Source organism: Ovis aries, chromosome 21 (assembly GCF_016772045.2).
Source record: "Ovis aries strain OAR_USU_Benz2616 breed Rambouillet chromosome 21, ARS-UI_Ramb_v3.0, whole genome shotgun sequence".
Lineage (NCBI taxonomy): Eukaryota > Metazoa > Chordata > Mammalia > Artiodactyla > Bovidae > Ovis > Ovis aries.
The window spans coordinates 36950693-36967562 of record NC_056074.1 but is presented as its reverse complement, the minus strand read 5'-3'; the positions used below and the strand labels follow the sequence as shown (position 1 = coordinate 36967562).

Sequence of the window (16870 nt, the reverse complement as noted above, 5' to 3'; positions counted from 1 at the left end):
TCCCTGCCCCGCCCGGCACGAGCGGGGTTGCGCCGGTGCCCCCCACAGGCCGGGGTGTGGTGGCCGCGGAGCCCCGCGGGCGGGGCGCGCCCGCCTCGACGCCGCCCTCCCCGCCGGCCCCGCCGGCGAGCGGCGCAACCAATGGGGGCCGAGCCGCTGCGCGGGGATTGGGGCGGCGGCGGCGGGGGCCGGGGCGCGGGGAGGGGGTGAGGCGAGCGCTGTCAGCGCGGTTATAAGGCAGGGAAAAGTTGCCCGCGGACAGCCGGGCCGGCGCACGCTCGTACGGAGGCCGCAGCGGCAGGGCGGGGCCGCGGAGCAGCGGGTGGCGGCGGAGGCAGTCTCCGATCGCTGCCTCGCTCCCCTCGGGGTCTCTGCTCGGCGAGGTCCCGGGTTCGCGAGGACTTTTGCAAGCAGCCATGGGCGGCGTCGGGGAGCCAGACTGGGAACCTGCGCAGCGAGGGGCGCCGCTGCCCACCCTCCGCTGGGAGCAGGTCCGCCGGCACAACCTGCCAGGCGACAAGTGGCTGGTGATTGAGCGTCGCGTCTACGACATCAGCCGCTGGGCACAGCGACACCCGGGAGGCAGCCGCCTCATCGGCCACCACGGCGCCGAGGACGCCACGGTAAGGCCGCCCACTGCCGGCCGGGTGGAGCCCCGGTGCTCGGCTGGGGCCTGGTCGCTGGGCACCATCCCCTGCTCCACCGCGGGTGGGAGCGGCGCGGGGTGGGAGCCGGGTGGGTGCTTAGCATCCTTCCTACTCGCGCTGACCTTTGACCTCCATGACGGGGGACCCAGAGTTGGGAGGGACTGACGGGGGCCTGATGTAGAGTGAGAAGACCGCAGCCTGGCGAAAGCAGTCCTGGGGCTGAGCTGCAGCAGATGTCTGTGGGAGGAAGGGGGGGTCTCAGAGGTGGGTGTGTCCGGGCAGAGAGCGCTGGCCCTAGGTGAGGGCGCTCCCTGGTGCTCTGGTGTTCCTCTGGTTCTGGGTCCCCCTAGAGAGGGGTCTTCATGCTGGGCGCTTGCTGGATGCCAGAGGTAGGGCGGGTTCCCTAGGGGCTGGCAAGGATGTGCCCTCAGAGGCTGGAGGCAGGGCAGCAGAGCCTGGGCAGGGCCTAGAGGTCTGTGGCTTTCCCAGGAACTGCTGTGAATGGCTCTGAGGGGCAGTGACTCACCTCTCCTGGGCTAGCAGCTGCGTGTGGGAGAATTTTGCCAGTCAGGCTGGGTGGGCCTCTTCGGAAAGCACAGTCACCCCAGGAACAGACGGGCTCCTGTGGACCCCAGCTTCCCCTCCGCAGCTATGTCAAGACATTTTGGTCAAGGAGGAATGTGGCCTGTCCAGTGGGACCATTTGGCAGAGGAGCCATCAGGGTGAGACTCCTCACCAGCCCCTTTTTCTACAGACCGCCCCCACTCCCGCCCCCAGCCAAACAATAGGACTTGGGGCCCTGATGCTCTGTCCTTGACCATCCCAAATTCTAGGTTGGTCACCCTGGGCACCAAGAAGTTCTTCAAGATTCCAGGGGATGCATCTCTAACTGGCGAGGCTTTAAATAACAAAAGAGATTGTGTCCTGTCTGAGCAGGGTCAGTGGTCCTGCTGCCAGAACCACCTTCTCTCTGCCCACTGCCTTCTCTTGTGGGTTGGGTGATCTTCCCGGGACTCTTTTAAGGAAAAAGTCTCTCTTCCTGACTTTCCCCGGAAGCTGAGAGATTAGGGATCAGACATCTCCTGAAACTCTAGAAGGTGATAGTCAAACCCTTGTGCACAGTGCCAGGGGGCCACGCAGTGGCCAGGGAGTGAGGGCTGGTGAGTATGTGACCGTCTCCAGGCCTATACATGTGTGAATGAGGCCTGTGTTTGTGTGCGTGGTTACACACACGTGCATTGCTGCCAGGGCGTTGGGGCGGGGTTCGGGGGTGGGTTAGTAAGGAGCCGCAGCTCCTCCCTGCTCCCCTGGGCTGAGCGCTGGGCACCCCTCCAGTATCCTGGAGGTGGCCACCCTGGCCTTTTATCAATCTCTGACCTGGCGGACAGGATGGAGGCTGGTGAGAGGAAGATGATGAAGAATGTTTGTGAATCACTTTTTCCCGCTTGGTGCCCAGGCCTATGCTGGGGACCCTCCCTGTGTGGGAACCCCATCATCCATTTAGCTCTACACCCTGAGACCCCACGTGACCGCTGTCTCACTGATTCCTCACCAACAGGGCCCGTTTTCCCATTTCCATTAAAAAGCATGCTGTCTGTTCCCTGGGGCCATGTACTGGCTCTGCCATTGGAGGCTCTGAGTGACCTTGAACCAGGCATGTCACTCCTGTGAGCCTCCGTTTCCTCATCTGTAAAGTGGGGACAGCGGGGACAGACAGTGAGCCAGCTGAGGGCGGAACTGTGCCTTTGCCACTCTGCGGCCCCACAGCTGCCACGAAGTTGTTCCCAGTCAGCGTGTGTTGCCGGCTGATAAGTGTGAGTGTGCCCTGCAGACTGTAGGGTGCAGTAGACAGCCATGACCTCGCCCCCTCCTTGGTTCATTCATGTCTGTAACAGGGCGAGATGTTAGGCCATCTCTTAGCTTTCCCGAGGCCCCAGACCCTGGGCTTAAGTTGCCACCAATACCTGGTCTGTTCAGGCCAAAGGGGTTATGAGGAGATTGGGGGTGGGGGACCCCAGTTTTTGTCTGTGGTGAGCCCACAGAGCAGAGTAGGGCTCAGACCACCCAGGGCCCCCGGCACCCCAGCCCCTGCCCTGGAGCATTGGTGGGGGTGGGGTAGCCGTGTCGCAGGGGCTGTGTTCCCGCAGCCACCTCTTACCAGCCCCTGCCGCCCATCAGCTGTTCTCCTGTTCAGGCCACAGAAGCCTTCCTGCCAGGAAATTCCCAGAGTTCCTGCGCCATGAAGTCAGCTTGTGGCCGTCCTGGGATACAAAACCGGGGACCCTGGGGAGAGTGCTCTGGGCCCGGAGCCAGGTTTGTCTAAGAGTCATAGGCGGTCTGAGACTACAGGAGCCAGCCAGGGAGCGGCAAGGCCCAGCCACTGCTGGTCATAAGTTGACCAGGGCTGTGTGCTGAGCACCTACTATGTGCCAGGCTCCGAATTCAGCGCTTGATTTATAGACAGTCCCTCTTTGAATCCTCATGATACCTCTATGGGACAGGTACTGTTATTATTTCCATTTTACAGATGCGAAAACAGACTCAGAGGGGCAAAATGACTTGAAATTAAGTGATGGGTCTCGGATTTGGATTCACAGCCCATGCTCTTAACCACCTGCTCCACTGCCCCTTAGCTGCTTATTTCATTCATTCATTCATTCTTCAATTATTGACTCACTAGATTCAACAGCAGATACCAGCAAGCATATCCCATGTGCGAAACCTTGACCTAACCTCTGAAGATACAGCTATGAACAGAAAATCTGCAGGGAGGGACTTCCCTGACAGTCCAGTGGTTAAGGCTGCACGCTTCCACTGCAGGGGGCACGGGTCTGATCCCTAGTTGGGGAACTCTCATCCCTCGTGCTGCATGAGGCAGCAGAAAGAAGATCTGCTAGGAGGGTGTTCCTTGGCAGAGGGACCAGCTAGGGCGAAGGCTCAGAGGTGGGGCCATACTCTGTGCGTTCAGGGAATAGCAAGACCATCGGTATTGCCGGAGCCAAGCAGTGAGAAGGGCCAGCAATGAGGACCGGTGGTAGCAGGGAAATCAGGACTTTGGTTTTATTCTAAGGGGAGAATGCAGGGCAGAACAGAGAAGACAGGGGAATCTGACATATCGATACATTTTTAAAGGATCCCTAGTGAGGAAGGGGAAGGCAGAGCCTCCCAGGAGAAGAGGGAGGGGTTAACAGATGATAGGGACCTCCCCGCCAGCCCTGCCAGGGGAAGCCACTTGGAAGAGGTGGCCATTCACCTGGGCCCTGAGGTGCAGGTGTGTCCAGGGGAGAGGGCAGGTGATGCTGGGCTCAGGGGCACCAATGGGAACCATTAGGATCTAACTCCGGGTGGTATTCAGACAACAAACTTCAGAGGTGATCCCAGTGTTAGTCCATTTTGCAGATGAGGAGACTGAGGCTGAATATGGGTGATTTAAAGGGACCTTCTTGGAACCCTCAAAGGGCAGGACCTTTGTCCTTGGGCTTGGAAGTTGGGGTTTGTGTCTGGGAGTTGAGTAGGGGCAGGTCTGAGCAGATCTGAGGCTCTGGAGTGAGAGTGGGGCCGGAGAGAGGGGCTGGCCGGGGACTCAGATGACCTGGTCCTGGCGCCCACGCTCTGCTTCCTCTACCACGCTGACTGCCTTGAAAGCTGCCTAATGGCCACTGCCTGTGAAGCTCGCCCTCTCTGGGCTCTGTAGACGTTTTCTGCCGTGTCCCCACCCGCCCAGGCCCCTGGTGGAGCTGGGCGGTGGGGGGATGGGGGGTCACAGTGCCTTGGGGAGGTGTCAGGATTGTGCGGTGCTGGGCAGGAATGTGGGGATGCTAGCAGCCTAAGCACCCTGGGAGCCTGTCTACATTTCCTCTAAGGATGCCCAAGCGGCAGCCATGGGTTTCTCAGGAAACAGCAGCGGGAGAGAACCAGAACTCAGTGGTGGAGAGAGGACCCAGGGGTCCACTTCATGTCACAGCTGGGTCAGTGGCACCTGTGAGGCCAAGGGTGCTGGGTGGAGGAGACTGCCCCCTCCCAGGCCACCACACTCATCACCAGGGACACCAGGGGTGCTGGGGGGGATATGGGCAACTTCCTGGGGGCATCTGCCGTTGAGCAAGACACTGCTGCTTGGGCAGGAGTTGGATACTCATGTCCAGAGCTGTGTGCCCTTTGGCCTCAGTTTCCTCATCTATAAAATGGGGATACTGATAGTGCCTCCCCATTGACTGGAAGGAGCATCTGGCCACTGGGAGTGAGATCCGGCTCTCCTTTCGAATCTTCCCACTCGAAAGGGAGGGAGGGAGACACGAATTCCTGAGTGTGTCCTCCCCCATCCTCACAAGCCACTGGAGCCTCCTGAGCTGAGGTTAAGAGGAGCAGACCCAGGCCACCTGAGCCCCCAGCTGCTCCACCCCTTTCCTGATCTGGAACATTCCAGATTCTTTGAAGAAGTAATCAGAAATGCTCCCCGCCTCCACCTTATCTTTGGGGTGGAAGGTGTCCTGCTTCCTTGCCTCAGGCTGCCCAGAACGTGACCAGCAGGGCGCACCTCCGCCCTCCTGCCTCCTGCCTGCGGGCCTGGATCTCTGGGTGGACCTAGGTGAAAGGCAGCTGAGGCCACGGGGACTGGACGCCGGGCCCCTTCCCAGTGCTTTACCTGCACTGACTCAGTCCTCCGGCAGCCCCACGAGATGGGCACGAGTGATTCCTGATTTACTGACGACAAAGTACAGGCTGGAGAAGGGGTGTGATCTTGTCTGTGGTTCCACGGCTTGGCGTGGCTCATAAATGACTTGGCTCCTACCCTCTGCAGGCTGCCTCCTGAGTCTCCCCATGCCTGCCCTTAACCAGCTGCTCCCTGGAGTTCAAGGTGGGGCTGGGGGCCTGGGCAGGGGGCCACTCTGAGGCTTCCAGGGACTGAGGCAGGGCTGGGTGGGAGCTGTGCCCTGGGAGGACGTGGACCTCACAGGAGATCCCTGGATTTGAATCCCTGCTCTGCCACTGCAGACTCTGGGGAGGTGGGCCCACCACTCGGAGCCTCTGTTCCCTCCCCAGCAAATGGTTCAGACCCCCGTCTGGTGGGCTGTGGGGGTCGGCTCTTGGCCACACATTCACACCTGCCATCCTGCGCCTGCTCTGTGCAGGGCTCTGAGGCCACCGCTGTGAACAGGGCCTGTCCCTGCCACCTGCAGTCTATGTTTAGAGACACCATTTTAATTCTAGAAGTTTCACCCAAGTCTGTTCCAAGAACTAGTGAGAGGCCTCAATTGCCACCTCCTTGGGGGAAAGTCACAGGGTTTGCACCCATGCCTCTGAGAAGATGTTTCCAGATGCACTGGGGGCGGGGGGTGGGGAGGCGCAGTGTAAGGCTGGGACCTCCTGCAGTGCCCTGAGATTTGGTCAGTGCAGCCCCAGAAATGCCAGGACCACCTTCCTGACCCCCACACCCTGGCCTCTGAGCAGCCAGATCCTTGGTTACTCAGGATGGTGACCAGCCTCATGATGAGGACCCCCTGCCCCCACCTAGAAGACCCACTGCCTCCCCTCTGACCGGGGAGTGGCCACAAGCACCATTTTACAGGCAGACCAAGTTCTGGCCCAGCCTTCATCAGATGGAGCTGTGTGACCTTGGGTAAGTGGCTCAACCTCTCTGAGTCTTTTGCCCATTGAGATTCTTGAATGTTTAAACAGAGGCCAAAGAGGACTGGGTCACACGGCCCCAGCCAATAGTGCAGGAAAAACAAAAAACAAAAAACTGTTTGCCGAGGTTTGGGTCTGAAGCCAGGGACCTACTGTGTTGATACTCAGACTGCAAGAAGTGTAGGCTCTGGAGTGCCCAACCCAGCCCCAGGAACCTGAGCTGCTTTCCCAGGACCTACCGCAGCGCTCCCTTCCCACCCATCAGGTGGAGACTTGTCTGTGAGCTCCGGGATATTCCCACCTGGACCTGAGGGGGCTCACCCCTTCCCTACTCACTGTAAGGGACACACTTGGCTGGAGGTCTTCTGGGTGGGCCTGGCTGTGGCCTCTTCCTCGGGGCATCTCCAAGCCAGGCTTGGGTACACCCGAGCGAGGGGAAAGGAGTCGGGGAGGTGACCTGCTGCCCCAGCGGCTCAGCTCAAGAGCGTGGCCCCAGAGCATCTGGGGTCTGCCAGGTGCTAGGGTGGCCCCAGAACAGACTCAGAGGTCAGGAGAGAGCAGGGCTGGGAGGGTGGACATCCTGAGGCTGGAGCCACAGGACACACGTCTGCTGTGTGTGTGTGCCAGGCTGTGTCTCTCTGGGTGTCCGAGTGACTGCCTGTGCGCATTGTTCCCGAGCGTGGCTGTGAGCCTTCGTGGGTTGGTGGTGGTGTCTGCTTGTGTAGAGACACACACTCGTGGCACTGAATTTCTGTGACACCTGTGAGCCTCGGTGGTTACACCCTTTGTGAGCGTGCCGCGTGCCTGTTTGTATGTGGGCTCCGTGCACCACCACGGGGGTTTCAGAGGAAATGAGAATCAGAGTCAACGCTCATTCAGGCTTAAAACAGAAGGAAGTTCTGACATGCTACACATGGATGAACCTTGAAGACATTATGCTAAATGACAAGTCAGTGACACAGACTATATGATTCCTCTTCTAAGTGTCAATTCTTTCTCTTTTTTTCCCCTCTGGCCGAGCTGCATGACTTGCAGGACTTTAGTTTCCTGACCAGGGATTGAACCTGTGCCCTGTGCAGTGGAAGCATAAAGTCCTAACCACTGAACCACCAGGGAATTCACAGAGCAGTACCTATGGTTTTTGGAGGCTGTGAAGTGAGTCACTCAGTTGTGGCTGACTCTTTGCAACCCCATGGAGTGTACAGTCCGTGGAAATTCTCCAGGCCAGGATTCTGGAGTGGGTAGCCTTTCCTTTCTCCAGGGGATCTTCCCAACCCAGGGATCAAACCCAGGTCTCCCACATTGCAGGCGGATTCTTTACCAGCTGAGCCACAAGGGAAGCCCAAGAAAACCGGAGTGGGTAGCTTATCCCTTCTCCAGCAGGTCTTCCTGACCTAGGAATCGATCTGGGGTCTCCTGCACTGCCGGCGCATTCTTAATCAACTGAGCTCTGAGGGCTGGGAGAGGTAGAAATTGGGAGGTAGTGTTTCATGGGGACAGACTTCCAGCCGAGGTAGGTGAAGAAGTTTTGGAGATGGATGGCGGGGATGGTTGCCCAACAAGTGAATACATTAAATGCCACTGAACTGTACACTTCGAAATGGTGAAAATGGTCAATTTTATGTATGTTTGACTATAATTAAAAAGAAAAAAAAAGTTAATGCTCTTGGTTCTAGAGCCAGAAAGGTCTGGAGTCTCATCCCTTGGATTTGCCCCCTGGATTTGCCTAGTTCCAGGCAGGAGAACAGACTCGTTCGGGGTCACTGTAAGCAGGGTCAGCCAAGCACAGGAGCAATCTTCCTCTTAGCTCCCCGGCCAACACTGGTCCCCAGGTAACCAGGGCCCTGGCAGCTTCCTGGGGGGCCAAGTCTCCCCTCGACCCCCTGTCTCCCAGGGGTGCTGCCCCCCCCCCCATCAGAGCTTTTCCCTGGAGACAGATCTATACCAATACAGCCCCGTCCCCTACGTGAGCTCCAAGGAGGGGCCCCAAGCCAGCCTTTCCAAGGACCTAGGTTATTCCAGAAGCTACACCCTCGGAGCCCCCAGGTCCTCAGGCTGCTCTGGGCCAGGAGGGGAGAATAGCTAACAAGGATTCACCCTCAGGTGAGTCCTGCAGGTGCAGCCTCTAGGTGGGGGCTGAAGGGGCCTGAGGTTCTTCTGAGCCCGGCATAGGATGGTGTGGAGGCTGTTGTGCAGTAACTGCAAGGGGCCTGCCTGGCTGTTGGAACACCCACCAGGTGCTGCTAGGCTCATTAGCAAGAGGACAATAGCAGCCAGCAGTCACCTTCCTGGGGACATCCCCATCCCAACTGGCCCCAGACACTGCTTCTACCGTCCAGGCTGCTGGTCAGCTGGGGCTGGCTCACTCAGAGAGCCTCTGCAAGTCCAAGGATAAAAACCCGTTTGTGAACGACAATGAGCCAAGGACATGAGGGCTAGATCAGGAAGTCTGAGCCGCAGGTGTGACGTTCAAGTTTACTCACAGTTCAGCGCTGCCAAGCATTAGCAGTGGGGGTCACTTCCTGACCAGTCCCTCTCCTCTTTATCTTTATCCCTCGGCCCTTTATCTTGCTTGAGGTCTCTCTCTTCCTCTAACCCCTTCTGCTTTGCATCCTGTTCCCACCCCCCGCCACCATTAGAGAGAATAACAGGAATGTTAGATTGTTTATTAAACTTATGTATTTTTTAAAAAAAAACTTATTTTGCCCTCCTGCTTTTCAAATTAGATAAGTTTAACTGTTCGAGCATCTTCAGGCTGTGTGGTCTTCGGTGGATTTTTTTTTTTCTCCTGGTGGCCCAGTGGTCATCAATTGCCAGTTTCCTCACTCCCACGTTACTCACTGCTTATGTTTGTAAAAGCTGGTAGATCTGACATTTGTGACCCAGTAGAAAAGCTTGTGACTTCAAGAAAGCTTTCCCGCAATCTTTTTTGGAAAAGTCAAACCCTTTCATGAACGGAAGCAGAGTGTTCCAGGGAAAACTTTCTGTAAATCCAGATTTTAAAACACCCAACCAAGTTTGGGGAAAGGCCCCATGGCAGAGTGAAGCAGCTGGAGCCCAGTAGGCGAGGGGTACGAAAGCAGGGCACCCAGGGCCTGGGCAGGACCAGGGAGGACTCATGGGCAAGGCTGACCGTCGTTCAGTTGTAACTAATGAACAACTAGCTGCCTGCCTGCCTGCCTGCCTATTCTGCCCTTCCATCAGCAGCCCTTGTGCTTTGCTTCTGCCTGCTGCCTCTGGGTGTTGCCCCAGCTGTCTGTCTGTCTGTCTACCTGACTCCCTGCTCTCCTTCAGGATGCCTTCCACGCCTTCCACCAGGACCTCAGTTTTGTGCGCAAGTTCCTGCAGCCTCTCCTGATTGGAGAGCTGGCCCCAGAGGAGCCCAGCCAGGATGGACCCCAGAATGTGAGCAGGGCCCTGGTGGAGGCTAAGCCCCTCGTGTGGGGCTGGAAGAATGGGGGCATTGCTGGTAACAGCTTCATGGTTTGCCAGCCCTCCTGAGCGGACAGTTGCTGTAGGGACGCCTGCACCAGCATTTCCTGGGAGACTCCAGGCAGACCCCCTTCCTTGCTCTGGGCCCTGCATCCCCATCTGTGATGAGGATTTAGATGAACTGAGCTCTAAGGGTTTTCCTTGCTTCCCAGGCTCCCCACACCTTTTGTGGGGATGGGGGAACCCCAAGCTGGGCACTCCATCCCCTTTGGCCACACCCCTTGGACCCTAGGAGGAGTGGCTATGGAGGGCTGCCCGGAAGACGAGGGTTGGGGGGATGGAGGGTGGGAATGGGGGGCCTCCCTCGCTTCCTCAGCTGATCAGCTGTTCCGCCCCGGCAGACCCAGCTGATCGAGGACTTCCGAGCCCTGCGCCAAGCGGTTGAGGACATGAAGCTGTTTGAAGCCAAGCCCGCCTTCTTTGGTCTCCTGCTGGGCCACATCCTGGCCATGGAGGTGCTCGCCTGGCTCATGATCTACCTGCTCGGCCCCGGCTGGCTGCCCAGCACCCTGGCCGCCCTCATCCTGGCCGTCTCCCAGGTGACCCAGTGCTGTCTTGCAGACACCTAGACTGACAACAGCCGTGGCCTGGCACACGCGGGCACTTGGGAAATGTCTGCTGAAAGCACACATTGACCAGCAAACAAGAAACACTGCAGCAAACAAAACATTTGTTTCTTTCTTTGTCTGCAAACAAAGAATGACCAGCCAGAGGCCCTATAAGTCCAGCTTCATTTTAAATGAACTAAGGAAGCTCTTTACTTAGTACCTCGCAGGGAGCCCAGGGTCCAGAGCTGGAAGGCTGCTGCCTGCAGCTCCATGACAGTCTTGCAGCCCCTGGACCTCCCAAGCTCAGCTGTCCTTGTCTCTTAAAAGAGGACTCTGGGGACTTCCCCGGCAGTCCAGTGGTTAAGACTCGGCACTTCCAATGCAGGGGGGTGCAGGTTCAATCCCTGGTAGAGGACCTAAGATTCCATATGCCATGCCAGGCAGCCAGAAAATAAAAACCAAATTAAAAAAAAACAAAAGAGGCTGGCCCACTAGGGTCTAGAGTGGGACGCCAGCTGTGGGGGTGCCCTGTGAGCTGGGAGGGCTGGCTGGCCAGGGCTCCGGGCTGGACCCCCGGCAGCTCCCGGCCACAGCCCCGGACCCTGCGTCTCCCCAGGCCCAGAGCTGGTGTCTGCAGCACGACCTGGGCCACACGTCCATCTTCAGGAATTCCCGATGGAACCACTTGGCCCAGCAGTTTGTGATGGGGCAGCTGAAGGTGAGGGTGGGGGCGGATGGTGGGCCACAGGGGCGAGTGGGGGCGGGGCTGCATGGGAGGTGGGCGTGGCCGCGTGGGGAGGTGGGCGTGACCCGGCCCCACCCCTGAGAGCCCACTCCCCCGCAGGGCTTCTCTGCGCACTGGTGGAACTTCCGCCACTTCCAGCACCACGCGAAGCCCAACATCTTCCACAAGGACCCGGACGTGACTGTGGCGCCTGTCTTCCTTTTGGGGGAATCGTCCATCGAGGTGTGTGGGGGGACACGCTCAGGCCGGGCCTGCAGCGGAAACCTGGTGGCCCCAGACCCCCCCAGCCCCGCGGTCGCCCCACCCCCTACTCTATCTAGTTCTAGGCAGAGCCCCTGTCCCCAGAGTGCCCCCTCCCCACCTCCCAGTGGCTAGAATCCAGAGTTGCCTTGGCCTCTTGGCCCAGCCAGCCCCCTGGCGCTGCCAGGGCCAAGGAGGGCCTGGAGAGCCGCCCTCCCCAACAGGCCGCCTGTATCCCCACAGTACGGCAAGAAGAAGCGCAGATACTTGCCCTACAACCACCAGCACCTGTACTTTTTCCTGAGTGAGTGTACCCTTGTCCTCCTGGGGGTGGGAGCACGGATGGGGTGGGGACTACGCCGGGGCCTGCCTTGTCCACTGCACGTCTCTGGTTGCCCCAGCCTGCAGCCCATGCGGCCTTCCTCTGCCCTAGCCCTTCCCTCCACTGGGGTGCCTTCTGGTCAGAGGCGGTCACAGCCCTGGCTGCGGCTTTCAGAGTTCCTTCCCGCCCTCGGTCAGGGCATCCCAAGCCCTAGGGCAGGTGGGGTTATATCAGGCTGGTGCCAACTTGCAGAAAGGGCATGGGGGAGGCGGTGAGGCAAGGACCAGCCTTGAAAGGCTCAGATACCGAGGGCCTGAGTGAGGACGAGGCCTTGTGGGTGATGCAGGCTCATCCCAGCTGGGTGGGACCAGCCTCCAGGCCCCCTGGAGGAACAGAGCCCCCTCCCCCTCCCTCTGGCTGGCCTACTCTGCACCCCCAACCTGCCCCTGAGCCCCCCTCATGCCCCTCCTTGCAGTCGGCCCGCCGCTGCTCACGCTGGTGAACTTCGAAGTGGAAAATCTGGCCTACATGCTGGTGTGCATGCAGTGGACGGTGAGCGGGGGCCCTGCCGGCTCCCCCGGGCATACAGCTGTGGTGGAGGAAGGTGGGGTGTCGGGGACACCACTGCAAACAGGTGTGCGTGTAGTGATGTGGAACACGTGTGCTCGAGAGCAGGGGGAGTGAGTGTGTGCGTGTGTGGTTGCCAGGTCAGCGTGTGCACAGGGTGTGGTGTGCGTCTCTCACAGTGAGAGATGAGGGCGGGGCCCCTCTGGACCCCCTCTGCCGGGTATTTGTCTTCTGGGCAAGGCTTCCTTCATCCCACACCCTTGCACATCATCCATGGTCAGCCCTGTGAGGCTGGCAGGGCGAGGACTTGTCCCCTTACCTGGCCGAGAAACCCAGGCCCAGAGAAGGGGTGGTGATGTGCCCGTCCGAGGTACATCGAGCCGAAAGGATGGGGATGACCCCAGCTCCCCCTCCCGGCTGCCTTGCGGCCTCCCCCTCCTCCTCCCTCCTCTACAGGACTTGCTCTGGGCCGCCAGCTTCTACGCCCGCTTCCTCTTGTCCTACGTCCCCTTCTATGGCATTCCTGGGGCGCTGCTCCTCTTTGTGGCTGTCAGGTATGGCCAGGTTCGGCATGACAAGCAGCAGAGCACCCTGACCACAGCCCTCAGTGTTTCCATCTGCAGAATGGGGACAGCAGTACTGTCTCCCTGGGCTGTTGAGTGGCAGCATCCATGGGGTGGCGGGTCTCAGGGAAGCTGTCTGGGGTGTCCACCCTCTTGAGTAGGGCTGCTTGGGGCTCAGCCTGGCATGGCCTCCACACCACTTGACTGCTTGAAACACCAGTGGGGAGGAGTTGCAATCCTGTAGTACAGATGGGAAAGCTGAGGCCCACAGTACAGATGGGGAAGCCTGAGTGGTCAGCAGGATGTGTGGCAGTGCCTTGAACCTCCTCTCACAGGGTCCTGGAGAGCCACTGGTTCGTGTGGATCACACAGATGAACCATATCCCCAGGGAGATTGGCCATGAGAAGCACCGGGACTGGGCCAGCTCTCAGGTGGGCAGCCGGGGTGGGGCCCATCCAGGGGGTAGGGGTGGGGTCCCCAGCTGGGAGGAATGGGGGGCTGATGGGGCTGCCGTGGGGTTGGCACTCTGTGCCAGCCCCTTCACCCATGCCCCGCCTGCTCCTGGCAGCTGGCAGCCACCTGCAACGTGGAGCCCTCACTCTTCATCGACTGGTTCAGCGGACACCTCAACTTCCAGATTGAGCATCAGTGAGCGCAGACCCTGGGGCGGGGTGGGGGGCGCCATGGGGGTGGGAGTGAGGCCTGAGTCCCCATGTCCCATCTACTCCGGGGGAGGCCAAGACACCTGTCCTGGACTTCCCGGAGGGCCTGGGAGAGGTGGTGCACGGGTCCGGGGGTACCAAGGCACTGTTTTCTCCAGTCTCTTCCCCACGATGCCGAGGCACAACTATCGCAGGGTGGCCCCGCTGGTCAAGGCCCTGTGCGCCAAGCACGGCCTCAGCTACGAGGTGAAGCCCTTCCTCACTGCCCTGGTGGACATTGTCAGGTAAGGGCCCTCCGCTCATGGTGGCTCCCCGGGGCCCCACCCCTGGGGCCCGTCAGCCACTCCCTGAGCACCCACCTGGCTCTCTTGAGTTCTTGCAGGTTCCTCTCTGGGAGCTGGCATTCAGGGCCTTTCCCATCAGCCTCTCTGCCCTTGGCTGTGACCCCACCCCCGTCCTTCCCAATGTCCACTCACACACAGGCCCAGGCCCGGTCCTCATCAGTGAGCAGAACTTCCCAACATCCCTGCCTTCCTGGAGCTGACATCCAAGCAGGGGGAAACGGAAAACAAGCAGTTAATTACAGAAAATAAGTAAATGACAAAATGCGAGAAAGGGAGAAGTGCTTCAACAAAAAACAAAGCAAAACCACAAAACCTTTGGGTGGGTACAGGAGAGGAAATGGGGGGTACCAGGCAGAGATGCAATTTTTAGTTGGGTGGCAGGGTGGGTGGTAAGAAGGCAACATGTTAGCAGAGACAAGGAGGAAGGGAGAGGGCTGGCCGAAGAGACATCTGGGGGCAGCATGTCTGGGGCCGGGGAATAACCGTGCAAAGGCCCTGAGGCAAGAGTATGCTAGATGGTGGGAGAGCCACTGAGGGGAGGAGGGGTACACAGGACTTGGATTTTGGAAGGATGCTCTGACTGCGGGAACATACTGATGGGGCAGGAAGAGCAGAGTGGTGTTCCTGCAGCTGTTCAGGGGTGACCGGGCTCGGCCCTGGTGGTAGCCTTGACGGGAACAGAGGCCAGAGTCTCAGCCAGAGCTCTTCCACCTGCGTGCCTTAGCACAGGCTGTTCCCTTTACTTTGAGGCCCTTCCTTCTCTACTGGTGTTTGAATTCCTCCTTCATCACCCTTCCCAGCCTGATCCTCGAAGCCCCTGCCTCTTGGCCTGGCCCCTTTCAAACACCTGGCGCAGGGTTTTTCTAGCAAGTTATTGATGCTTCTGGTTCCCCCCAACCTGAATCAGGCTGGTGGTGGGCACATTCCATGCCTTACAAATCTCTGGGTCACAGGGCTCAGCAGGAGGAAGTGACAGAGAGAGCCAGGAGAGGGGGGACAGACCCACCTGGTTCCTGGCTGGACGTGGCCTGGGCCCTTTCCCCTCCCACCCAAGGTCTAGGTTCCACTGCAGTTAATGAGAGTGTAGCTGCCTCTCCCAGTCCTCCCCTGCAGCCCCACCCCAGCTGCCTGCCCATCTCCGCTCACACTCATCATCGTGGGGGGGGGGGGGGAGAGGTTAATATCTTGCAGTTGAGTCCCTCATATCTTCCCTACCCCCACCACCCAGGTCCCTGAAGAAGTCTGGCAATGTGTGGCTGGAAGCCTACCTCCACCAGTGATGACCGCAGCGCCCGGGGCCCCAGCAGCCACCAAGCCACCCAGACAGGCTTCCTCACCTGCCCCACCTCGCCCTGCCTCAGGCTGGAGGCCCTGTTTGTTCTCTTGGGGCCCCTCTCGGTCTGCTCCACAGCCCTGCGACCATGGCTCTAGACCCACTAGGACCAGGGCCAGGGGCATAGTGTATAAAGACACAGTGAGCGTGACGTGTTTTCCTAGAGCAAAAATTTAGGGGGAAAATGTTATTTTTATATAAAAACAAACCCAGGTATGTTACGGAGTAGATATTTGCATGGATTTTGGGACTGGAGTTCAGGTCCTTGGGCCATCAGGGTGTTGGGAGGTGAGAGGGGGTGGTGGTGGATGGTGGCTTTCCGAGTTGACCTCTGCTCTGGGTCAGGGAGCTGGCATCTGCCCCGGGCTCAGATGCCCTGAGGGCCTGGTCCCTTCCTGTTCTTCACCCAGTCACCAGCAACCTTGGTAGTTCACTCCAGGCTCATCCCACTTTACTCCTTTGCATAGCTGGATAGGGAGGCTTCCCTGGCGGCTCCGTGGTGAAGAACCCGCCTGCCAGTGCAGGAGACACAGGTTCAATCCCTGGGTCGAGAAGATTTCTTGGAGAAGGAATTGGCAAGCCACTGCAGTATTCTTGCTTGGGAAATCCCCCGGACAGAGGAGCCTGGTGGGATAGGGTTGCAGAAACAGACTAGACGTAGTGATTAAACAAGAGACTGGCGACAGACGGGGGCCGAGGGCCATGTATGCGGGCACCCCCAGATCGCAGGAGGCACCCCTGTCCGGCATCTGCATTGGCCTGATGGCCGAGGGGCCTTAGAGGGCCACTGGCAGGGGTCTGCTGCTGAGCTCAGAAGTATGCCTGGCATCACAGCAGTGAGCGGGTCCACAGGAGGTGATCGGGATCTCCCCTGCCCCATGTCTGCCCGGGACCTGGTGCTGGTTTCCAGCTGCTGCAGTGAACCATTCAAGCAGGACCCCTGTGTGTGTGTGTATTAATTTTGCTTCAGTTGTATCTGTCTCTGTGACCCTATGGACTGTAGCCCACCAGGCTTCTCTGTCCATGGGATCCTCCAGGCAAAAATACTGGAATGGGTAGCCGTTCTCTTCCCTAGGGGTTCTTTCTGGCCCAGGGATTGAACCCAGGTTTCAATTGCAGGCAGATTCTTTACTGTCTGAGACACCTGGAAGCCCAAAGACCCCTGGAATGGGCTCTTTCTGTCCCTGGAGTCTGAGAACAAGGCGTGGTCCTTCACTGAGCCTTGGGCTCCTCATCTGGAAAATGGGTGTTGGCCTGGGCCTGTGGTGTCTGGACACTTTTGGGGGGGGATTCCTGAAGGTGGGAGGGAGGGAGAGCCAGGCTGCTGGACCCCTCTGCTCAGCAGCTCCAAACCGAGTGGAAGATTTCATTAGAAGAAGTGTCAGCAGATTGAGAAAAAAAAGGAAACGCTGAGCTAGGATTCTCTGAGGGACTTCCTGGCCCAGGGGCTGGAGTCTCCCCACCAGCTGCAGGATTGCCCCCCACTGTTTGTCCCCAGGGCCCCAGACTGGGTTCCCAACAGGAAGTGGAAGGGGGCAGGTTCTTGTTCAGTCTTTCCCTGGACCTCCAGTCTCACCCTGACGCACTCCACACTGTGTCCAGCTTTTCTCTTGAGTGGGCAGCCAGGAGGGAAAGTCCTGGACTCCAGGCTGTGACCTTGGGGAAGTTATGCAGTCTCTTGGAATGGTAGTGTGACCTCCTAGGGTGACAGAAGAGATACCTGTGGAAGGCTTTTTGCTGAGAGCCTGCAGCAACAGGGCGGAGCCATTTATCTTAAA

The 16870-nt window shown here is 58.9% G+C and overlaps 1 protein-coding gene across 2 annotated transcripts; it reads left to right on the top strand.

Annotated features, from left to right (window-relative positions):
* The first annotated feature begins 260 nt into the window (after positions 1 to 260).
* FADS3 (fatty acid desaturase 3) lies at positions 261 to 16029 on the top strand. 2 transcript variants are annotated; one of them, XM_027959463.2, is made up of 12 exons: positions 261 to 623; positions 9570 to 9680; positions 10109 to 10306; positions 10932 to 11033; positions 11160 to 11282; positions 11544 to 11604; positions 12098 to 12174; positions 12646 to 12743; positions 13088 to 13184; positions 13322 to 13401; positions 13574 to 13699; positions 14988 to 16029. In XM_027959463.2, exons 1-12 carry the CDS (start codon positions 417 to 419, stop codon positions 15037 to 15039), a joined length of 1332 nt encoding a protein of 443 aa, XP_027815264.1. In that variant the 5' UTR covers positions 261 to 416; the 3' UTR covers positions 15040 to 16029. The 2 variants fall into 2 exon arrangements, with proteins under 2 accessions (XP_027815264.1, XP_027815265.1); XM_027959464.2 differs by lacking the exon at positions 9570 to 9680.
* Positions 16030 to 16870: the final 841 nt, after the last annotated feature.

What these genes read in the sequence shown, in the direction of transcription:
- FADS3 (XM_027959463.2), top strand. Translation starts at nt 417, where the DNA reads ATGGGCGGCGTCGGGGAGCCAGACTGGGAACCTGCGCAGCGAGGGGCG. An exon ending in GCACCTGTACTTTTTCCTGA is followed by an intron (nt 11,605 to 12,097) that starts GTGAGTGTACCC and finishes CCCTCCTTGCAG; the next exon opens with TCGGCCCGCCGCTGCTCACG. An exon ending in GGGACTGGGCCAGCTCTCAG is followed by an intron (nt 13,185 to 13,321) that starts GTGGGCAGCCGG and finishes TGCTCCTGGCAG; the next exon opens with CTGGCAGCCACCTGCAACGT.